General features: G+C 41.9%; 1 protein-coding gene across 8 annotated transcripts in view; it reads left to right on the top strand.

Annotated features, from left to right (window-relative positions):
* Positions 1 to 25,437, top strand: part of LOC135093109 (DNA topoisomerase 2-binding protein 1-A-like) — a 164,594-nt gene that overhangs the window by 101,980 nt on the left and 37,177 nt on the right. For all 8 annotated transcript variants that reach the window (XM_063992025.1, XM_063992047.1, XM_063992015.1 and 5 more), the window contains exons 15-16: positions 2,473 to 2,597; positions 3,025 to 3,411. In XM_063992025.1, coding sequence (XP_063848095.1) covers positions 2,473 to 2,597; positions 3,025 to 3,411 — 512 coding nt within the window. The remainder of the gene's footprint in view (positions 1 to 2,472; positions 2,598 to 3,024; positions 3,412 to 25,437) is intronic.

Here is a 25,437-nt window from a genome sequence, read left to right as displayed (position 1 = left end):
TAACGTCAGTTGAAGTACAGAAAAGCCACATTTAGCATATTTGGATTTGTCAAATTTATGTTTGGTAACCTCTAGTCAAATGCTGCCTGTATTTTCATGTGGCAGTCTTATTTTTCCATTTAGGGATTATTTCCCTTCCCAGAAAAGACTGAATTGTATTTGGCCACCATGTTGTTGCATTATCACAAATATTTCCCACTCAAGAAATGCTCTCTGACTGTTATCATTGTATTCCCAACCAAAAGCATATTAATATATCATGATATCTACTTGGTTGCATATTGATGATGATGTGTAGTCATTGGATACTAAAAGTGTTACTTAGTTTTTTTTTTAATCTTTACCCTTCATTTTAAAAGTTGTGCTGGTGATATGAATGTTGTTTCCTAAATGCTGCCTGCACTCAGTACCATCGCTTTCACCTTGTCATGAGATGATTTCTGCTCTGAGCATCTTCATGTCTATTTTCTTCTACCAAATGACAAGAATTCATTCATTGATTGTGTTAGCCATATCACAAACATCTGTGATGCAGTGGGACTGCACACAGTTCTGAGGTCTTGGGGTAATGGTTCTCAAATGCCAAAGTCCTTAGTTAGGAGGCACCATCCTAGTCCTGATAGACTAGGGAAATTGTACATAAAAGGGAAAATATATATATATATATATATATATATATATATATATATATATATATATATATATATATATATATATATATATATATATATATATATATATCAATTATTGTTAGATAAATTAGATAAATTTTAACATTTCCCATAGCATTGATGCAAGGTTGTGAGTGGGTATTGCTTTGCACTGCTCTTACCTGCATGCCTTGCATTTCAGCTTCTTCTCTAAGGTTTAACTTTGTCATCATTCTTCTCATCACTTTTCCTGCTCTGATAGAGCCTTTGATGCTTAAATACACTTGTGTGATATGGGATCAAAGACCTTAAAAAGTACTAGGAGTGATAAGGGATTAATGACTAAGATGATATCCAGAGTATAAGGAAAATTAAAACAAAATGCAAGAGAGGCAGCGTGGCAGTGGGTAGAGGCAGTGCTACATAATCACTCACAGCCATAGATTAACATTTACCTACACACTGACATGTTGGTGTTATGCAATTTATCTCATGTATCCAATAATATCCTGTTGATGGTGATAATATAGTAATGCTGAACTTGGCCAGCATAATTAATTAATGACTGACTTTTGTCATTCATAAGAGAGAAGATGGAGAGAGCAGATGGATCATTATATGGCAAGATGAGAAAATTTGCAATGAGTAAAGGCTTGGATACCAACACTTGTTTCTCCCACACACCTTACTAAATGAATGGTTAAGATTAAAGAAGCTTATCCTTATTAGCTCACCTTTATTTTACTTCTTGTTCTCTCATAAATCTGATAAATCATTAAATAAGAAAAAAAAATTTCCAAGGACTTGTATCAATAATTACAGTATTCTATTTGAATTATTTGCATATGGTGAGGTCACATTTGGAGCGTTCACCTTTCTTAGAAATGGCTGAATTAGAAAGTTTATAAATTTGTCTAGTTATATGAAAAACATGCAGCAGATTTAAGTTTTGAATGTGATTTAGTGCTGGTATTCATCTGAAAATCTTGTCATATGGTCACCATGGTGGTGGTGTTAGCTGCCTGGCTTCTAGAGGAGTCGACACCTGGGGTGGGTAATTAATGCCAGTGACTCACTGTCAGTGACCTCTGAGATTGGTCAGGGAAACATGGTAATGGCAAAATTAAGTTAGAGAGGCAATTCTGATATATATATATATATATATATATATATATATATATATATATATATATATATATATATATATATATATATATATATATATATATATATATATATATATATATATATATATATATATCTATAAGAAAAATTTCTTTTTTCTTGAAACACACCAAAAGATAGAGAAGATGTCATTTTGCCCATGATAGCCAACCCCACATTACTAATAGAGGAATTAACATTTTGTCAAGTATTGGTTACCATTAAGAAAAGCTTTCATTGTCTCATACTCTGTGACAGTTTTCTGAAGTAATCAGAATCCTTAGCCATGTCCTAAATATTTCTTATGTCATTGAAATAGAGTACTCGGTTGGTGTTTTTGGTTTTTAGTAGTGTTTCATGAGATTTTGATTTTTCTCTAATTTGCAGTACTTTTTTGCATGTCTGAGTCTGCCATTCTCTCTCTCTCTCTCTCTCTCTCTCTCTCTCTCTCTCTCTCTCTCTCTCTCTCTCTCTCTCTCTCTCTCTCTCTCTCTCTCTCTCTCTCTCTCTCTCTCTCTCTCTCTCTCTCTCTCTCTCTCTCTCTCTCTCTCTCTCTCTCTCTCTCTCTCTCTCTCAACTTCAAGTTTGAATAAGGATCAATTTAATGCATTGCTTGCTGAAATCTCTCATAACCTTGGTGTATATCATATCACACAAGGTGAGGAAGTAGAGCCTCTAGCAACTCAGATAACTTGGAATGATCCTGAAGAACATCTGGCTAGACTCAGCCTCCAGGAGCACATGCAAAAGGAAACTGATGACTCCTCTGCTCCAGTTCAAAAGGTGAAGCTCTCCCATGGCTGACATGAACATTTTTCCAATCATCAATAGCTTTTATGTTAGGTAATAGCAAAGAGAGGCATACATCAACCTCGTAATGACAGCATCTCTTGGTCACTTGATTATCTTTTACTTCTAATATTATACATTCTACATACAGTGCCAGAAAGAGATAGGAACTGAATGTACTGCTGAGATCTTCATATAGTATTATTGTTTAGTGTGATACATATGAACATGTTATTACACCCAGTTTGTTGCAAATAATGTTCCCAACCTTGTACAGGAAGACTGAGGCCAAAATGATTGTCAATAATACTTTAATAGAAGGAAAAATTATGTAATGTGTGTAAAGAAGTGAAAAGAACTTCCTAGGCTCACATTACAGCATAACATGTACTAATTGAATTTACTATTTTTTTGCTAACAGGAAAATGATGCCAGCAACAATTCCAATGATGATGATAGCAACAAGGAGAATATGCCATCAGCACCATGGCAAAACAAGTTGCCACCTCAACTATCTAATGACAAAAGCAAAGAAAGAGGTAGCTGCATCACTTCAACAGAAGATCCACAGCAACCAGTCTTCCTGCTTGTTGGTATGAGTGCTGAGGAAGTGGAGGATTACACTGAGATAGTGGCACGATTGGGTGGGGCATTAAGTCTTAGCCAGACTTTAGAGGCCCATGTTACCCATGTAGTTGCAAAGATGTTGTCACGCTCTGAGAGGACCTTTATGTCAATTGCCTCTGGAAAGTGGGTGTTGACAACCTCTTACCTGGACCACTCTCTCAAGGCTGGACATTTCATAAAGGTAAGTTGATAATTAGAAAATTAGAAGTACCATTTTCAGAAATAAAATGTATTTTTCATTTACCTGCTTCTTATATTAGCATTTGCAGTGCTTCTCATTACCCAGCCATCTAATCCCACATTCAAAACAAATTCATTTGTATTCCACCCCATGGTGGTAACTCATTGGCAATCCTGCCTCCCTCAGCTAAGACTATATCATTCTTTCTTGACACATGGCAAAGAGCAGGGAGAATGAGACAGTTAAGTACATAAGAAGCAGGTAAGTGAAAAAATACATTTTATTTCCAAAAATGGTATTTGTTTCACATACAACCTGCTTCTTATATTAGCAGGTTCCCCACATTATAGGAGGTGGGTTATGTCATAGGAGTGGAATATGATAAAGGGTGAATAATCCACATTATAACTCTGTCAAGTCTCACCTGAGTTAGGATCCTGAGGTGTGAGAGAGTACTGAGGAGGCTGCATCATGGCTGAAGGTATGGACTACTGGCTTCTTTTGTGATGGTCTAGGCCTAGGGTAACCACCAGCAGCATGGGGCCCTGAGCTGCATAAGGTCCTGTGGTCACCAGCCATCCCCAGTCCAATTCATGCTAGACGTAGGGGAAGCAAGAAAGGCACAAGGAAGTGATCCAGTGAACTTCCTTTCGTTATACTGGTGTTAAAGGGTGGTGTCTTTTGGGGAAGCTAAGCCACAGAAACTGTCATGACACCAACTAACCAAACCCTGACACTTACGGAAATTGCTTCCCTGAAAGATGGACATACTAAGAGAGGAGTTAAGCTACCAAGTCTCAAGCAGTAACTACTGGTCTCAAGGGGAAGACAAATCCCTCTTGCCTCTGAATGTGTTGTAAGTAGTAGTCCATATTCTTAAAGATAAGAATATTCCAACAAAAGCTAAAACCATAATATTTACAACAATACTAAGACCAGTACTTCTATATGGGTCAGAAACTTGGACACTGACAACAAGAACATCTTCACAAATACAAGCAGCAGAAATGAGAGTTCTGAGAATGATCCGAGGTGTGACCAGACTTGATAGAATTAGAAATGAAGAAACCAGAGAGAGATTAGGGATAACATCTATACTGAAGATAATTGAAAAGAACAAATTGAGATGGTATGGACATGTCCGAAGAATGGAAGATACAAGATACGCAAGGAAGTTTCTGGAATGGGTTCCTCTAGGCAGGAGGCCGGTGGGACGACCTAGGAAGCGATGGATGCAGGGAGTTGAAGAAGCTACTGAACGAAGAGGAAGAAATCTACAAGAAATAACCAGAGATGAGGATTTCATGGATAGAGACCTTTGGAGAAGATTCGTAGAGGCCGAACACTGACAGGCATTGCCTACCTTGCGTCTGGTGAGAAAGGTGAGAAAGTCCATGAACACCTGTTTTTCCAGAGGAGCATAAATATGGTGATGCCCCCAATGCCATGAGCCAGGACCTTAAACAAAGAACATAAGGCTTCAGGAAGAGATGTGTTTGCTGTCTTAATTGTATCCTGAAGAAAAAAGAAGATTGGCACCTTAGATATTGGTCATTTAGGATCCCATACTGACACAGAAAGATTCCTAGGGCTGGACAATGAGGAAGTCACCTGATGATAACCTGTTTAAAGCCCTCACAGGACAAAGCAGATATTCCTCATCTTCTTGTCCCACAAGCAAGGAAAGACTGCACAACCAAAACTCCCTAGAAATAGGGTTAAGGATTGTTTGTCTTTGCCACGAAATCAGGAAGGTAAGACACAATGATATCCTTCCCTTGTGTGGCCGTGGCCCTTAGCAGGGTATGAAGCTCATCAACCCTCTTGGCCATTGCTAGAGCTACAAGAAAAAGAGTTTTCCTTGTCTAATCATGTAAGGATGACTGGTGTAAAGGTTTGAAGAGGATATGAGTTAAGGCCTTGAGGATCATGTCTACGTTCCAAGGAGCTTTGCAAGGCACGCAGTGAACTTGTGCTGAAAACAAACCTTTATGTGTTCCTATGGAACAGAGTCTGAGGAAAGATTGAACCCCTTGAGAGAGAGAGAGAGAGAGAGAGAGAGAGAGAGAGAGAGAGAGAGAGAGAGAGAGAGAGAGAGAGAGAGAGAGAGAGAGAGAGAGAAACACACCATCTAACATAGCCTTATATCCTTTAATGGCAGTAATTGACTGATTACATTGTTGTCTTAGATAAACAACAAAAATCAGCAAATTTTTGACTGAAGGGATTAGAGACAGTGTGACCCTCCTTGCACCACTCCCTGAATCTCTTCCACTTATATTGGTTGTTCATAAGTGTGAACGTTGTTTAGATTTTGCCAGGAATTCAGTAACTCAGGAGGAATAGCCTTGGTGTCTGAGGACTCACTTGATAGTTTTCACATGGCTAACTGCAGAATGGGGAGAGCCTGTTGGAACCTGTGAGTATGTCACTGGCAGGGAAGGTGTCAGTGAGTGTCCACTAAAGCCTGTTCAAGATCTGAGAACCATTTTCTCTGCAGCCACAATGGTGCAGTCAGGATGAGGTTGGCATGATGGCAGTCCTCAGCTTGTTGAGAACCTTCCTGATCAGCAGGAAGAAGGGAAAAGTGTGTAGATTCTGATGATCCCAGCTGTACAGGAAAGTGTCCATGGCTATTGCCATTGGATCCTGGAATGGGGAAATGAAGTTTGGAAGCTGAAAGTTGAGCCTTGTGAACAGATCCACAATGGGGTAACTCCAAAGCCTCCTGAGTTGACTGCAGATGTCCTGATGAAGGGTTCACTCTGTGGAAAACATTTGATCTCGTTTGCTGAGACAGTCTGCTAGGACATTGGATGACCCCTTCATGAACTGAGTTAGGATCTGGACAGCATGATCTGCCCATTGAAGGATCCCTTGCACCTCTGCATTGAGCATCCTGGAGCAAGTTCCACCTTTCTTGGCCAAGTATGACAGGGCCGTGGCATTGTTGGAGAACACTGCCACTGTCTTGCCATGAAAGTATGCTGTGAAGTGAGCCAGTTCCAGACAAATGGTCTTAAGGTCCAGGAGGATGATATGTAGAGAGTACTTGTGTGGAGCCCACAGACCGCTTATAAGAGTCTTATATGACAGATGCACCCCAACCCACATTTGATACATCAATGTATAGGTACACATCTAGAGAGGCTAAATGTAGGTACTGCCCCATCCACAGATTGCAATCTAATGACCACCAATGAAGATCTTTTAGAAACTTGCCATCCCAGGGAACTTGAAGGTCGTCTCAATGGGACTGTCGGTTCCACAAATGGAAAAGGTGTAACTGGAGGCCTCTCATCCTCTGTCTCATCCCAGGAATCAGGTGGGTAAGAGAGGCCATGTGGTCCAAGAGCATTAACCAAGCTCTTACTGGGGGGGATCGAACGCTGAGGAAGGACTTGATTTGGTACTGAAGATTGTCCAGGTGCTGCAGTGTTGGGAAAAGCTTCAAAAGAGGAGAAAGGATCTCCAGCCCTAAAAAAGGTCATTGACTGGAAAGGGGTCAGCAAGGATTTTTCCCAATTTATTTGAATCCCTAGGGAAGCACACAGGTTGAGGAGGCAACTGGTTGCCTCTAAAGCCTTCTGTTCTGAGGGTGCCAACAGCAGCCAGTCATCCAAATAATGGAGATGAATACCCTGCTGATGTGAAGCCTCTGAAACTGGACCATTTTGTACCTGGATTTGCTGGCACCTCTTCTATTACCCCTTTTGCTAGAAGATTTTTGTACCTGGATTCACTGGCACCTCTTCTATTACCCCTTTTGCTAGAAGATGAACCTTGGATTCTAGTGCCTTGCCCTTCTTGGAGCCTCAGGAATATGATCTGAAACTGATGGGGTCCAAGGTGATGGTGTAACAAAGGAGATCTTGTAATGGCGAGAACCCATGCCTTTGTCCCAATGGGGATCCAACCTTCCAGATTCTTGGCAAGGCAATCTCCTCCTGGAATCTGTGAGGGTCACTGAGTTACTTCCAAAAAAAAAACTTGCCCATTGGCTTAGGTTGAGTATAAGGAGAGATCCAGAAGTAGATTTCTGACATTGGGTTGATATTGGTTGTGAAGATGAGTTCAAGGTGTGATATGAGGAGGCAGGCTGGTAAAAAGTGGAAGACCCTAAATTGATAGGCTGTAAACCATGATCCATCAAAGGAGTGCCTGGATATGGCTGTGACTTAACTAGTGACCAAGTCGCCGCTTGCTGTAAAGAAATGGAAGCAGCCATATCTGCTACCTGAAGAGCTTCCTTAACCCTGTCCTCATCAAACAGGAAGGCAGTCAAGTGCTGACTTCCTGAGATCCATCTTAGTAGCTGACTTGAATGCTGTTGGAAAGTGAGTGAGGATCACCTCCCTCCTCATGGCCTTAACATTAGGTAAAGCAAAAGCCCAATCTTTTGCTGTGTCCATCATGGCAAATTGAATGCTCCAAAACAGTTAATCTGCCAGAAGCTTATCCTCTTGTGCAGGGTAGAGGGATAAAAGAGTGGAAGTTCTGTGCCTCTCGTTGGCGTGCTAATATTCCCTTGAGGTGGGTCATGTATGCATGCTGGACCACCACCTGGGGCTCCTTATCCCTAGTTGTAAGGGCAAGAGCTAATTCTTTGTTCAGCTTGGCCACTTTTCCTGCTGATTCATGCCCACTCAGTGTAAATCTTCCTGTACCTGTTGGACAGGTAATGGGCAAGGGAGGGCCTTGATCCCTCATTTACCTGAAGTAGAGCCTTGGTGCCTGCATCCAGGAAAAATCCTTAGGCTGCACCCTGGTGAACTGAATGTGTTGATCCTCCAAAGGCCTAACCTTGCCAGGTGGGCTGGTCAGTGAGACTTTTCTGCAAACCCTAGCACCTCAGGAAAACACTGGTTAATGTAGGCGATCATAGTATGGAAGACTGGAATTGAATCCTTTGTGTTGGCTTTAGTGCCAGACTCATCTCCCAAATCATCTTCCCAGGGATTGTTAGGAATCCAGGTGGAGACTGCAGGCCATGTAGGACCAGGAATCCCTGGATCAAGATCCTCTTGTGGTATGGCCAAAGATCCTGCTGCTGCAGACTGAGGATGTGAGCTGACATAGTGGATCTGGTGCTAGTGGTAAGAGACACTGGAGGAGGGGGCTGTGTGTCCTTGTGCTCCTGTGTGCCTTGTGGACCAAGGGTGGGGACAGAGGCATGACAAGCATTTCACCCCCTGTAGCTGTGGGGGCATGACCAAGCCCTCAGCCAGAGTGTCCCAGTGATGCACACCCTGGCCCTCACCCTGGGCCTGTGGGTGGGAGTGGTGTTCTGTAGACACCCACTTGTCGCTGCCCTGATACAGTCCAGAGGGAGATCCTGGATATGAATGGGCCAAGTCTCCCACTCACCCCAGGACAAGATCTCTTAATCCTCCATGGAACATCCATGGGTGGCCTAAAGCATTTACCCATGGCAGTAGGAACAAGGGAGAATTATATATATTTTTTTTTTTTATTTATTTATTTTTTTTTATGTAGGAGGGACACCAGCCAAGGGCAACAAAAATCTAATTTAAAAAAACCCCACTGAGATGCCGGTCCCTAAATAGGGTCTGAAGCAGGTAGTCAAAAATTGAAGGATAAGTGTCTTGAAACCTCTCTCAAAGGGATTCAAGTCATAGGAAGGTAGAAATACAGAAGCAGGCAGGGAGTTCCAGAGATTACCAGAGAAAGGGATGAATGCCTGAGAATACTACTTAACTCTTGCATTAAAGAGGTGGACAGAATAGGGGTGAGAGAAAGAAGAAAGTCTTGTGCAGCAAAGCCGTGGGAGGAGGGGAGGCATGCAGTTAGCAAGATCAGAAGAGCAGTTAGTATGAAAATAGTGGTAGAAGATAGCCAGAGATGCAACATTGCAGCAATGAGAAAGAGGCTGAAGACAGTCAGTTAGAGGAGAGGAGTTGATGAGACGAAAAACTTTTGATTCCACCCTGTCTAAAAGAGCAATATGAGTGGAACCCCCCCTAGACACATGAAGCATACTCCATACATGGACTGATAAAGCTCTTGTAAAGAGTTAGTAACTGGGGGATGAGAAAAACTGGTGTACACATCACAGAACACCTAACTTTATAGAAGCTGTTTTAGCTAGAGATGAGATGTGAAGTTTCCAGTTTAGGTTATAACAAAAAAGGACACACACACACACACACACACACACACACACACACACACACACACACACACACACACACACACACACACACACACACACACACACTTGGACCATCTTAGCGAATGGACGTACAACGGGAGCTCCTGGACGACAGGGATACTACCTAGTTGTTGTGCTGGTTGAAAGTTTTATGACTCATTGCTGTCCCAAGTTAAATTTTATAAGAATTTTGAAAGGAAAGGAAAAAATTCAAAAGAGGTGGGAAACCATACTTTTTGGCGTCCGTTACAAGAGCCGAAAGGTTTGTTTATGTCAGACAGCTGATCATGATGGCCAGTAGGATACCCACAGGAAGAGGAGTCCTGGATTTTAGTGGTTTTGCAGAGGATGATGGCCAGTTGCTAGAGAAACTGAATGCAAGGAAATTAACCATGCTGGAGGTGAAGGTTGAAGAGATATTGGAGAAGGTAAGAGACCTAGGAATAAGAAATGGGAGGTTGGAACAAGAAAACAAGTCACTAAGAAAGGAATTAGAAAATGAAGAGAAACTGCTGCAGAAAGAGATACATGATAAGGAAAACCAAATTAGAATGCTTGAAATGAAAATGGGAATGATGGATAAAACGATGAAGGCTAGAGAAATACAAATGAATATGCTGGAAGAAAGGATGAAAAAGATTTAAGTCCAAGACAAAAAACAGGGATAAGCAAATTAAGGAAAGGCTGAAGAAACATTGGCAAATGCGTGGAAGCTAGCCAAAAGTAACGAGTTTAAACAAGTCTGGATTAGAAGAGAAATGAATGAGGAGGAAAGGAAGAAACTTAATGAATTGAGAAGTGAAGCAAAAGAAAGGAACAAACAGAGAACACAAGAGGAAAAGCAACTTTTTTTCTGGAGAGTAATGGACCTAAGGTTGAGGAAGTGGTACATGCGAAGAGTGAAGGGTGCAGAGGCATGGCTGTAAGAGAGGGAGGGACATGGATAGTGGCATACACTAATGTGGATGGTTTAGTTTCAGTGATGGATGAAGTGAATGAATTTATAAAAGCAAATGAACCAGACATCATGGCAATGGTAGAAACTAAACTAAGAGATTCAGAAACACCAAATTTAGGAGGGGAAAGTACAATATGTGGATAAGAAACAGATGTGGAAAAGGAGGAGGTGGAGTGATGATGCTTGTTAAAATGGGTATCAGGGTGGAGAGTGTGGAAAAGGCAGAAGGCTTGGTAGAAGACCTAAACTTACAACTAATAAATGGAAGAAAAGGATTACGATATGTCACAGTGGTGTATGTCCCACCAAAAACAAAGACCTGGAATAGACAAGAGCATGAACAGTTGCTGAGTGAGACAAAAGAATGGCTTGTAAAGAAAATTAAAGAAAACAACAAAATTGTTATAATGGGAGATTTTAATTGTAAAGAGATAAATTGGGAGGAGTTGAACACAAGAGGAGGAGACGACTCATGGGGAGATAAGGTTCTGAAATTGGCAATGAACAATATTATGACACAGTGGGTTGAGGAAAACACTAGATACAGAGGAGGAGAGGAACCATCAAGACTTGATTTGGTATTATCAAAAGAAACAGATATAGAAGACATGAACTATAGTTGTCCACTAGGAAAAAGTGACCATGTCATGATAAGGTTTTGTATTAAAGAAAAAAAGAGAGGAAAGTAGATGTGAAGATTATAAAAGTGAAAGATTTAATTATGGTAAGTCAAATTTTTAACAAATGAGGAGATACTTTGGTGAAACGGATTGGAGTACACTTATCACAGCAAGTAATGTGCAAAAGAAGTGGGAAGCTTTCATCAATATTTATGAAGAGGGAGTGAAAAGATATGTACCAAAAGTAGAGACAAAGAGAAGATATAACAATGACTGTTATAATAGAAGATGTGAAATAGCTAGGGAGAGGGAAACGGCATGGAGTAGATGGCGGAGGAAAAATATGCAGGAGCTATGGCAAAACTACACAACTACAAGAAATGAATATGTAAGGGTTATTAGAGAAGGAAGGAAAAATTACGAGAAAGATGTTATGGACAAATGCAAAGAGGAACCAAAACTATTCTTCAGATATGTGAACAGCAAAATGAAAAATAGAGAAGGAATAAGCAGATTGAAGGTGAATGGTCAAATGTGTGAGGATCCAGCTGAATTGGCAGAGATAATGAACAGGAGTTTTCAATCAGTATTCACAAAAGAGAAAATATTTGAATAGCAGAGTGAGATGAGTGAGGAAATGGGGCTGGGGGAAATCCAAGTGACTGAAGAGGATGTCCAGAAACAGATGGAGGGACTAGACATTAGGAAGGCCCCTGGACCTGATGGAGTGTCAGGATGGATACTAAAAGAGTGCAATCAGAAGTTGACTTGGGTAATACATAATATTATTGAAAGCTCCCTAATTGAAAGCAGAATGGAATTGAATGGAAGAGAGCCAACATAGTGCCAATATACAAAGGTGGTAGTAAAGAGGAGTCCTTAAACTATAGACCTGCGTCTCTAACAAGTGTGGTGTGTAAAATGTGTGAAAGATTGGTGAAGGATAAATGGATGCAGTGACTAGAAGGAAATGAAGTGATAATAAAGCAACAATTTGGATTTAGGAGAGGGAGATCATGTGTTACAAACTTACTGAGTTTTTATTCTATAGTGGTGGATATAATGCAAGAAAGAGATGGATGGGCTGATTGTGTTTATTTAGACCTGAAGAAGGCCTTTGATAAAATGGCACACAGGAAATTGTTGTGGAAGTTGAAGCATAGTGGTGGGCTAAGGGGGGCCTGCTGAGATGGATGGAAAATTTCTTGACAGAGAAATGAGAACGGTGGTAAAGGATCAAAAATCATCATGGAGAGAAGTCATAATTGGAGTACTCCAAGACTCAGTACTTGCACCAATCATGTTTGCAGTCTATATAAATGATATGACAGAGAGTGTGAACAGCTACATGAGCCTTTTTGCAGATGATGCAAAGTTGCTGAAGAAAGTTGAGAGTGCAGTGGACTGTGGAACGTTACAAGAAGACCTGAACAAGATATCAGAGTGGAGTTATAGATGGGAAATGGAATTCAATTTAAAGAAGCGTAAGGTAATAGAATTTGGAAAAAGTACAAGAAGAGTAAAAAGGAAATTATGAAGTACATGCTGTATACGAGACTTACCTCCGGTCCGTTGAAGTATGCTTGGAATTTTATGAGTCAAATCATCTCTGCTGTAGTGGAGATTTCACATGAGATATCGCTGCCGTGCTCGAGCCGTCAGACTTTGAAGCCACAAACACCCACATGACACAAACTAATATAAAAACTGATTGTAAATGCAAGCCACGTACTCCAAAGTCAAAATATAAAAGGGTGGGAAGTGGAAGGCATGTGAAATCTCCACTACAGCAGAGGTGATTTGACTCATAAAATTCCAAGCATACTTCAACTGACCGGAGGTAAGTCTCGTATACTTCATAATTTTATCTCGTCAAATCACCCTCTGCTACATGGAGCATTTCACATGAGGCTTTGAAGCCATGTGGGTGTCGTGCCCGTACAAACTGACCTTGCATAAGAACTGTAATATGGGGTCAGAAGACAATGATTTCACATCTGTAATCTTCATTGCACATATAGGTGCATTAATCACATAATATACAATTCAAAACCGACCTTGCATAAAAACTGTAATAAGGGGTCATAAGACAATTCCCATTACAACTTAAATCTTTCTCCCAATGTGCATGTGCATGATAATCAGAAGTTAAATTTATTCATATATTCATAACCCTGCATAATGGCACCGACCTCCTCTCCACATCCAGACTGTATCCTAACCATTTGACATCCCAAATAAATAAAGAAACAGGACCTTAAGAAAGTAACAGTACCTACACTGGGATTGCCTCCTGGAACAATGTGCTTGTCATAAAATTTAGCAAAAGTACTCTCCTGTGTCCACCCTGCTTTAGACATAATACAAGTGATAGGCTCTGCCATAGCCTTGGCTTTTAATGCCACAGCTGTCCTAACACTCCCCGCTGTAAATTTGGTTATGTCCACTCCTGACCTACTGAGCATTGCCTTAATCCACTGGGCAATGATGTCCTTAGTGACAGACTTGTGTGGCTTAATGTAGCTGAAGAGTAATCTATCAACATCTTGGGAAAGGCCTCGTCTGAGTTCCTCTGTTCTCGCTAGGTAATGCTGTAATGTTACACATGCACATAAACCAGTCTCCCTGGAGTAAGCTTGAAACTTCACCATACGCACATTAAACTTCGGCCTGCACTGCTTAATGTTACCCTGTATCTGAACAGAAATAGAATCTTGCTCCATGCGAATGCCATTCGTAACCAAAAGATGTAAGGTTTGAACTGTTGCAGCTTGGGTCAGTGCCATTAACATAACGAGTTTAAATGTCAATTCCTTAACCCTTACACGGCCGTGATCGTTTATGTAATCAAGCATCACCCATCCTGTGACGCTGTGATCGCTCATGTTATCATGAATTTTCTCGGCTACCGTTTTGAATTTTTGTGGTGTTCCTCGGTTCAGTACTGTTCTGGGGACTGCTGGCAACTTAGTGATTACATCACGAGGCCATCACATTGTATGACAATGCTCTCACATTAGGTTTTGTGAAAAAGTTGGAGGTATCTGGCAGCCTATCCTGACCCGCTGGGTAGAAATACATCCTGAATATCATAGAAAACGTAACAGGGGAGACTAAATTGTTATATCATTTTAGTTTATTACCTGAGAGAGAGAGAGAGAGAGAGAGAGAGAGAGAGAGAGAGAGAGAGAGACCCTGAGTATCATAGAAAATGTAACAGGAGAGACTAAATTATGTTATATCATTATAGTTTATTACCTGAGAGAGAGAGAGAGAGAGAGAGAGAGAGAGAGAGAGAGAGAGAGAGAGAGAGAGAGAGAGAGAGAGCGCCTGAATATCCTAGAAAACGTAACAGGGGAGACTAAATTATGTTATATCATTATAGTTTATTACCTGAGAGAGAGAGAGAGAGAGAGAGAGAGAGAGAGAAATACTCCCTGAATATCATAGAAAACGTAACAGGGGAGACTAAATTATGTTATATCATTATAGTTTATTACCAGAGAGAGAGAGAGAGAGAGAGAGAGAGAGAGAGAGAGAAAAGAATTACAGAAACAGGTAAGAAAGAACACAAGAGAGAGAGAGAGAGAGAGAGAGAGAGAGAGAGAGGCTAGTGTAACGAGGATCCCACGTGCCAGTCGCTCCACCCGACGTGTCACATTTTTCCTGCACTTTTGAAAAGGCGGGAAACTTTTAGGGTTGTTCTTTGCTCTAATTATTTGATATACCACTTTGAAACTTCTGTAATTCTTCAAATTAGAATTTTTGCCATCCATGGCATACTATTGGAAATACATTTTCCCTTTATACGGCATTGGTTAAATTATCGGCTCTGTACAAGATTTCAGTAAATATGAATTGGCAGTTTGAGAAGGGTTAAGGGTCAGAGTGTGCAATGGGTACATAGATCTCAGTTCCCTTAGAACTGGCTGAACGTCCCATGTTTCCGTGTATCTAGGTAAGGGTGGTCTCAGATTAAATACCCCTTTCATGAACCTGTTGACCAATGGGTGATTACCAGCCCTGCAGCCATTCACCACAATGCCTAGAGACGAGAGAGCACTTCTTGCCGTGTTGACAGTTTCATAACCCACGTTCCTGTTGAAAGTCTCAAGACAAAAAAATTTTGAGACAGTGGGATTAAAGGGAGTAACGTTCCATCTATCACAAAATTCTGTCCATCTCTTAAGGTGCGGTCGGTATTGTTTCTCCGTACCCGTCTTCCAAGAGGCCAGGATGATGTCCGCACCCGCCTCAGAAATTCCTCGGTCTCGCAAGTGCTCCCTGATAGTAGGCACACTATCAGCTGTGTGTGGCGCATGATGGGGTGCTCCTCTCCTGAAGATGGGTGTACTAGCACCTCAGTCTTCTGCATGATGAGGCTAGGGTGATCAATCAACATCCTGAGCAATGTGCCCATCCATGGTTGTGATAACCACAGGGGAACAACCATCCACACTCTCGCCCCTTCCGCTTTTACCTTCTGCGGGCACATAGCAATTAAAGAAAATGGTGGAAAGATGTAAGAGAGCTTGAATCTTGCCCAGTTTAAAGAAAATGCATCTAAATGTGTTGCCTCTGGATCTGGTTTCGAGGAGCAATAGTAAGGTAATTGCTTATTAAGCCTTGAAACAAACAAGTCAATAACTGGTGTACCAAAAACCTCTCACAACTGGTGGAAAATACGTACATTAAGTTTCCATTCATGCCTGTCATTAACTAATTGGGACGCCATGTTTGCCAGCGTGTTAACCTTGCCTGGGATATGGGAACATGTAACCCAAGCATTGTGAGTGAAGCACCAATCCCAGATTTTTATGGCAATCTCATTGAAAATGATAGACTGTACAACCCATTTCATTTACATAAGTCACTGCAGTGGTGTTATCACAATGTATTTTAATGTGTTTTCCTTTTACTGGTGTAAACTCTTACAACACCAGTAAAATAGCTTTAAGCTCCAAAGCATTAATGTGCACTAACTTTTCTGTCAATGACCAATTACTGGAAATAGACTGATAGTTAACATGGCCCCCCAACCTGTGTTGGAAGCATCAGTGTAGATGTCAATGTCAGTGCCAGCTCTCAAAATTTTCCTTTCCTGTGTAGAGATGTTATCAATCCACCATTGAAGGTCTTTTTTCATTCCTTCTGTAATTGTCATATAACTGTCAAAGTTACCTTGTGCAACCTGCAAAGCTGCAATTTTTCCTGCTTCTAATTGTCTGTAATGTAGCTTACCCAGCTCCACTGCTGGAATGGCCACCACCAAGAGACCAATAACCCGGGCAACCTCTCTGATCTGGTCTCTACTTTTATTCCTAAGTTTCTCACAGGCTTTAATGACTTTCAGAATCCTGCATTCAGGTAAAGAAATGTTCATATTAGTAGTGTCAATAATGTTCCCCAAGTTTTCAATAGACTGTGTGGGCTTCAACACTGACTTTTCTACATTAATGCAAAAACCTAGTCTCTGTAGTAAGTCAATAGTATCATTTACACAATCAAGACAGCCTGTCTTAGACTTATTACAAATCAAAGTATCATCTATAAAACTGGTAATAGAGTAGCCCTTTCCTTTCAGTGAAACAAAAACTGGTTTCATCAACTTGGTGAAAATTCTAGGACCTTCGGAAATACCATTTGGTAGACAAGTGATCTGGTAAATGTTGTCCTCCCATTTAAAACATAAAAATCTTTGCTGTTCTTCTGCAACCTTCACCGTGTAATAAGCATATCTAAGGTCCACTGAGGCCAGGTAGTCCCCTGCATTGACCAGTCTAATAGCTTGCTCAAAGTGTCTTAAAGTGTTTATATGGTATGTGTTTGTTAAGTTCTTTTAAGTTGAGCACCATCCTATACCCACCATCCTTTTTTGGTCTCAAGAATATGGGGGAAATAATTTGTTCCTTCCTCCTCTGTGTAAGAACAATGACTTCTGGGCTTGTTCCTCCCTCTCCTCCACCCTCTGACTACTTCATGCCACGTATTAAAATTCTTCGCAATGATGTTTTCCATGCCCTCGCTGGCCTAAACCCTCGGAAGGCTTATGGACCTGATGGGGTCCCTCCTATTGTTCTCCGAAACTGTGCCTCCGTGCTTCCACCTTGCCTAGTCAAACTCTTTCAGCTCTGTCTGTCAACATCTACCTTTCCTTCTTGCTGGAAGTTTGCCTACATTCAACCTGTTCCTAAAAAGGGTGACCGTTCTAATCCCTCAAACTACCGTCCTATTGGTTTAATTTCCTGACTATCTAAAGTTTTTGAATCTATCCTCAACAGGAAGATTCTTAAACATCTATCACTTCACAACCTTCTATCTGATCGCCAGTATGGGTTCCGTCAAGGCCGCTCTACTGGTGATCTTCTGGCTTTCCTTACTGAGTCTTGGTCATCCTCTTTTAGAGACTTTGGTGAAACTTTTGCTGTTGCCTTGGACATATCAAAAGCTTTTGATAGAGTCTGGCACAAAGCTTTGATTTCAAAACTACTCTCCTATGGTTTCTATCCTTCTCTCTGTAACTTCATATCAAGTTTCCTTTCTGACCGTTCTATTGCTGCTGTGGTAGATGGTCACTGTTCTTCTCCTAAATCTATTAACAGTGGTGTTCCTCAGGGTTCTGTCTTGTCACCCACTCTTCTTATTATTCATTAATGATCTTCTAAACCAAACTTCTTGTCCTATCCACTATCCATGCTTCTGTATTTCCACCTTCCTATGACTTGAATTCCTTCAAGAGGGAGGTTTCAAGACACTTACTCATCAATTTTTGACCACTGCTTTGACCCTTTTATGGGACTGGCATTTCAGTGGGCATTTTTTTATTAGATTTTTGTTGCCCTTGGCCAGTGCCCTTCCTACATAAAAAAAAAAAAAAAAATGGCTTGTTCTTCTAAGTTGAACTTATACGTTAACTCGCGTAAAAATAAATGCCCAGTATCATAAACATTTATGTCTATGCGGCAGTGTTGCATTATGTCCAAAATCATTGGGTCTTTGGTAAGTTGCTGCCACTCATGTAAAAAGTAGTGCAACCTGCTGCTACAAAGGTGTTACTAACCTCACTTATTGTTGGGGACTTTGGTGACCCCGACCCTTGACATTTTTTGGGTCCGGGTCTTGGCATGGCAAGGGGTGCCTCTGGCCACCCCAGAAGCCCCACCTCTGCAGACCTTAGGGCTGGAACCTCGCTGTGTAGCTCCTAAACTTGGTTTTGCCCCGGAAGCTTCTATACCTGCCACTGGTGGATTTCCATAGGAAGAGGTTTCTTGGTTGAAAACTTGTTTTTCAGCTTTTCCGTTTCCTCAATCTGCTTGGCTGACTGAGAAACATCATCACCAAACAAAAAACGTGACATAGGCACTTTATCAGAACACAAATTGTGAGTATTTGTGGTCGATCTCACGCTTCATGCTGAAGCTCCTCACCAAGTTGGTCCTGTGATTAGCATGACCAAGCAGCGCTAAAGCACCGTTAATCCTGCCCACTTCCTCCATAACCATTGGGTTACCAACATCCTGTGCCATCTTATCCAGAGCTAAGAGTGATTTAGTGATGATAGTACCTGCAGAAATAATGTCTGCACTTACTTCCTTTAAGCAGGAGTCTGCTTTCCTTGCGTCAGTCTTCAAAGCTCCCAAGATCTGCAGGTTGCATTCCACTGGTGCCAGTGTAGGACAGTTGTTGGGATGCCTGGTGACCAAGTCCTCTGAAATCGCCTTGTACTCCTCCTCCTCATGCAAACCTTTATCAAAAAAGAAGTTAACCATTGCAGCCACCTGTGGGTCAATGTCTTCAGAGACACAGTCAGGGGGACCCAAACCCTTAGCAGCCTACAGCAAGGCATTGCATCCAAGAGTACACTCTCATATCTCTCCATCCTCACTGCTGGAGTCCACAAAGCCTGAAAATGTAGCTGCAGGCAAAACCGGTGGCTGAATCCCTGAAGTACTCGCCTGGAAATTCACTTGATGCTGTGGGGATGGGGCCCCTTTAGCCCTCAGTTTTGTGACTTGACCTTTCAGTTGTGCCATTTCTTCCAACACCAGTTGCCAGGAAGGTTCAGGTAATGCCACCTGACTAAGAGATGCCTGGGGCCCAGCTTGCACCAAACGCCGAGGTGGTTTGTTTACAACATGGCGGCGCCCATGACCCGCATGCTGTCTCCCCTGCCTCGCTGGGGATTCACTGGAACTACCTCTACTAACATGAGAATTTGTCCTCACTCCATCCTGTGAAGATCTGCTGGTACTCCTGCTGGTGCCATAGCAGGAACCCTCAGGTGGAAGGTCAGTGCGGTCTTCCGAGCCAGACATGACTGTCGACCTGCACCAAACAAGCTGTAAGCCTGTATAGGCCCATAAATTTTAACAAATTTGGCAAATTGGCAGGCCCATCCCATACCAATACCCTATGGCAGGCCCAACCCATACCACAGATCCAACCTGAGTAAAGGGCAATGTACCTGTGTGACAATTGCCTTAGCTGGTGAAATCGCCGCTGAAATCGCAATGTAAGATGATGTCTGATCAGCTTGAGAACGTTCCAGCGACTGACAGCTTGAGCGTGGCAGCTATATCTCATGTGAAGTGCTCCACATAGCAGAGAGTGATTTGATGAGATAAAATTATGTGTTGAATGGTGTAAGGTTGAGTGGAGCAGAAGAGGAAAAGGATCTTGGTTTTACAGTGACTGGGAACCTGACCCTGGAGAGACACATTAGCAAAATTACAGGAGAAACCTATAACTTGTTGAGAAGAATAAGGCAGGCCTTTGCATATATGGATGAAGAGATGGTCAGGAAGATGATCGTGTCGCTGATAAGACTTAGACTAGAATATGCAGCAGTAGTGTGGTCGCCATACAAGAAGAAGGATATAAGGAAGTTGGAGAGAGTTCAGAGAGCAGCTATGAAGATGGTACCAAGTATCAGGGACTTGTCATATGAAGAGAGACTGGAAAGGCTACATCTACCAACGTTGGAAAAGAGGAGAGAAAGGGGAGACTTGATTGCAATATATAAAGCATATGAGGGAGTAGAGGAGGTGGACCGGAGCGACTTAATGGTCTGGGATACATGGGACACTAGAGGACATGGGAAGAGGCTGAAGAGGAGTGCTTGTAGAAGAGACATCAAAAAGTATAATTTCCCATATAGAATTACTGATGTATGGAACAGTCTGGATGAGGAGATAGTAAATGCAGAAAGTATACATGGACTCAATGCTAAGTTGAATATTAAAAGATATGGAGATGGGACAGCACGAGCACAGCTCTTTTCCCACAAAGCACAACTAGGTAAATACACACACACACACATACACACACATATATATATATATATATATATATATATATATATATATATATATATATATATATATATATATATATATATATATATATATATATATATATATATATATATATATACGAGTATATATATATATATATGCAAGAAAGTATCATCATCATCATCATCATCATAATTTTCGTTTAATGTCTGCATTTTCTCATTAGGGTGGGGTTGGACGGGTGATGACTGCTTTCCACAACTGACGATCTTGTGCCATACGTTCTATTCCCAACGGTGTGAGGGTGATTCGTCCCCGGGTGAAATGCCCTGGTTGATTCACCCCTGGGTTATTCATTCCTGGAGGATTGGTCCCCTAGGGCAGTGGTTCTCAAACTTTTTTGGCTGCGACCACCTACAAATTACTCCAACAGAGTGGCAATCCACTCCCGCAACAACAACAAATTTCTGTAAATCCCTATGAGGCATTTCGTTGTCTCCGTGTATCTGCTTGCCTTTCTATGTATGTATGTGTATGTATGCATTTATGTATATGTATGTACTTACACACGTATGTATTTCTCTCTCTCTCTCTCTCTCTCTCTCTCTCTCTCTCTCTCTCTCTCTCTCTCTCTCTCTCTCTCTCTCTCTCTCTCTCTCTCTCTCTCTCTCTCTCTCTCTCTCTCTCTCTCTCTCTCTCTCTCTCTCTCTCACCATCTTTAAAGGCTGAACAACTTACCATTACTAATGGGAAGGATGGGCTTGCTTCTTGGAGCACAGCGTCTCTAGCCTTGGGGCGATGCTTGAAACTGCAACACGGAGATCATCCTTGACACAAAGTCGTGATCGGTACTTGTTTTTTACGTATGTTAGTGCAGAAAATGTAACTTCACAAAGGTAGGTTGATGCAAAAGGCGTCAATACATTCATTGCGGTCTTGGATAATCCTGGGTATTCTTCTGCAACTGATATCCAAAACTTTTCTAGTGTTGTCGACTCAAACTTCATCCATAAGGTTCAATCACTCAAAAGTTCAAGCAGTGCATCCTTCAAATCTGATGGTAAGTGACTCCCGTTAGCAGAGAACGGCTGTCGTATCCAGTCATGTTGTTGTAGAGTTGTCTCTTCCTTGAAGTACTTTGTAAAGTGGTCAAAGAGGCTTCGAAGGTGAGTGGCAATGGCTCCTCTCATGTTATCTAAAACATGCTTGTAATTCATTCTCTTCAACGAATTCTTCCAGCAAGGGAAACATTTCAACATTTCCCTCTTCAGATCTCACAGTCAATCGTTCCAGCTTCTGTTTTAAAGCATTTACTTTGTCATACATTGTCAAAATGTTTGTATTTGGGCCTTGTTTTGACAAGTTCAGCTCATTCAGTTTTTCATATATGCTTGCAAGATATGCAAGCCTTGCTAGCCACATGGAGTCACACAAATGAACACTGAGTGTGGAGTCACATTCAAGTAGAAAGAGGCGAACTTCATCCCTCACCTGATACAGGCGTGTGAGAACTTTGCCTCGGGAGAGCCACCTGACCTCTGTGTGGAGCAATAAAGCCTCATAGTCCGAACCCATGTCCTTACAAAGTATGGCAAACAATCTGGCGTTCAGTGGCTGTAACTTTATGACATTGACTATTTTAACTGCAGTTTCAAGAACACTGTTTAGCTCTGGAACAAGAGCCCTACTGGTAAGAGCTTCCCGATGAATAATACAATGAGTGAAATTCACATTAGGAGCCATCTGCAAGATTTTTCCTCTTGATCCTTTCTTTTTACCCAGCATTGCTCCAGCCCCATCTGTGCACACACCAACACACTAGTCCCACGGCAATCCCATCTCACGTAGCTTGCTGTCTAACTCTGTGAAAATAGCATCCCCTGTGCATGTTCCTTCTAAAGTAGAGCCAAACAGCATGTCTTCATGAAGTTTTCCATCAAAACTGTATCTTATGAATACAAGTAATTGAGCAGAATTTGAGATGTCAGTCGACTCATCAACCTGCAAAGCATACCTCACATTCTTCACTCTTTCTATCAGTTGACATTGAATATCATCTGTAATGTCATGAATACGCCGTCTTACGGTGTCGTTTGACAGAGGGATGGTGTCAAGGTCATGGGCCGCTTTTTCTCCGTGGATAGCTCGACACATTGCCACTGCAGCAGGCTTTATGAGGTCTTCACCAATTGTGTGTGCCTCTTTCCTCTGTGCAATTAGCTATGCAACCGCATACGATGCCATCTGAGCTTTGGCAGGAGTTGTAGTTCTCTGTGTTATCACCTGCTTTTGCCCTTGTAAATCCTTTTCCTTTCACTGGAAAAAGTCTACTGTTTTTTTAGCATGATCTGGATGCTTGGTTTGCAAGTGTCTTTTCATTTTTGCTGGTTTCAAGCTTTCGTGAGCAAGAACCTCAAAACACAGAACACACTGAGGATGGTGAATATCATTAACTGTACAACAAGTAAATCCATATTGTATGAATTCTTCCTGATATTTTCGGCGCTTGGATGGTCGATCACACTGGTATGATTTTGCGTTTTGACTGTCATGGTCTTTATTCACACTTGACGTGCTTGGCTGCTCAGAATTAGCATCACCAGATGCTTCAGTGATGTCTGTTGTTGTCTCCTTGCTTGTAGATCTACGAATTAGCCACCTTTCCATGGTTCAGGCTAAAGATTATGATGTCACAAGAGTAGAGTTACACGAGCCTTATGAACCGATACTAACTGCCTCCTCACAAAATACATGTCTCTACCGAGTGTCTATGCCAACTCTAACTACACGAATAATTCTAACACAAAGCGTTCTGGAGTGAGGACATGCATTACAAAGTGGTAACAATTATCAATATTACAAGATTATTAGTAAGGTGTACTTAATATAGCAAAGAAAGCATGCATGCATAAGAAAGCATGCTCACATAACGTAGCCTTATTATGTATTATCGAACATCGGGCACGTCGACCACTACTGACAAGTACTAGACGCGTTAGGATGGGTAGTGGGAGGAAGAGAAGGAGGATGGAGGAGGAGGTGTTGCATTATCTCGATCGCAACCCCCATAAATTATTTCACGACCCCCTTGGGGGTCGGGACCCCCACTTTGAGAACCCCTGCCCTAGGGTAATTCATCCCTTAGGGTGATTTGTTCCCTTGGCTGTATTTTCGTCACCTTAGTTGCGAAACTCCATTACTACTCAGATGGGGACTACTAGAATATCTAAAATAACTTTAAATTATGAGCCATGGCACGAAGGAAGTGCATCTTTTCATTCAGATCATATTTTTCAATGAGACTTTTGATGTTCTTAGTAGCAGTTGTTGGCTTACATACTGATCCAGATTGTTCAAATTTAATCCTTTTCCTATTTGCAAGAACTTCCTTTTTCAGTCTTTTGATAAGACACCAAAAGACACTGACTCTAATTTGGTGTACTCTTCAGGAATAACATTGCCAGTGCGAGTCTGGGGAACTGGAGGAGCTTGTTGAGCGTCCTGTCGCTACTGCCACACGTAGTGGTTCATAGTAGATGCGGACGGCACATGAGCCAGTGAATGTTCATCCAATTTTGACAAAATGTTTGCCACCAAAGCACAAGAAGATTCTTGAGTGGAAGTAGCAACAGCTTTCAGCTCAACCATGGCCTCCCTCACCTTCACAGCCGCCGCAGTCGTGGAATGATTATGCTTGTTCACACTTTTCACGATAGTGAAGGTTTCATCCCTACTCTTGTGTGAACAAAAGCCTTGCATGCAGTAACCTCACATTGCCAGTATTGCTTGGTTCCATCAGCATTTTTCTTCTGTGCAGCGTAGATGAAGTTAAGATCATCAACAAGGTTTTCCCTGCCACACGGCTTGATATGATTGAATGCGGCATGTTGCTCTGACTGTGGTGGTCCACGTACTGAAAAGTGAAAATAGAAAATCGAACCAACGAACGGTAGTCAAGCTAACAACCTGATGTATCAGACCATGATTCGAACAACACACTCACACAACATCTCACACACACACACTGATGGTCGGATCTTGTCGTAGTAATGGAGTTTCGTAACTAACACAACGAAAATACAGCCAAGGGAATGAATCACCCTAGGGGAAAAATAACCCTAGGGTTCGAATCCTCCAGGGATGAATACCCTGGGGATGAATCAACTGGGACATTTCACCCAGGGACGAATCACCCAAGAACCATTCCCAACAAATTCATATCCTCCATCACACATTTCCTCCACTTTCTTTGGCCTTCCTACTGGCCATCGGCCTCCAACCCTCACCTCCTCCACCTCACTCAACACCCCTCCCTCACCCCTTCTTATGTGTCCGAACCATCTCAGTCTTCTCTTCCTCAGCTCGACCGAAAGGTCTTCTACACACATCTCTGCCATCTCACTGCTAGACCTCCCATCTTGCCACCTCACTCCTGCCATGTATCTCAGCATCCTGTGGTCACAACTATGTAGAATATCTGTCAGTCTGTTTCTGCTCCATACAGAAGAGCAGATCTGACACAAGCTCCATATACCCTTCCCCTGATCCTCAGTTTTATGTTGCAGTTCACCAATAAACTGGCAATTTCTCGCCATCTTCCCCTTGCAGCTGTTACTCTTGCCCTTACTGCTCTCTCTACACCTGCTCCACAGTCCAACATATCTCCCAAGTAGCAGAACTGTTGTACCTCCTCCAACACACCTCCATTCACCTCCAACCTCACTCATCACCACTGCCACTGCCACCCTCCTCGTCCCGCACACATCTTGGACATACAAAGTTCTGCCCCCCTCCGAGATTTCTCAGACCTGAGCATCGTTGGTGACACCATTTATTACACCTAGTACACAACACTGAGTTTACTCCCACTCCTCTTCCACAACATCCACATGGCCATTTTCCTGACTGAATTCTCTCTTTAGCTTCATTTCCGCTCACCATTAGTTTTGTCTGCTCCATCCCCTCCTTCCACTTATTAAACAT

This window comes from Scylla paramamosain, chromosome 3, assembly GCF_035594125.1.
Source record: "Scylla paramamosain isolate STU-SP2022 chromosome 3, ASM3559412v1, whole genome shotgun sequence".
Taxonomy (NCBI): domain Eukaryota; kingdom Metazoa; phylum Arthropoda; class Malacostraca; order Decapoda; family Portunidae; genus Scylla; species Scylla paramamosain.
Note: the sequence above shows the minus strand (reverse complement) of the source record. Positions and strands in the feature narration are given on the sequence as shown.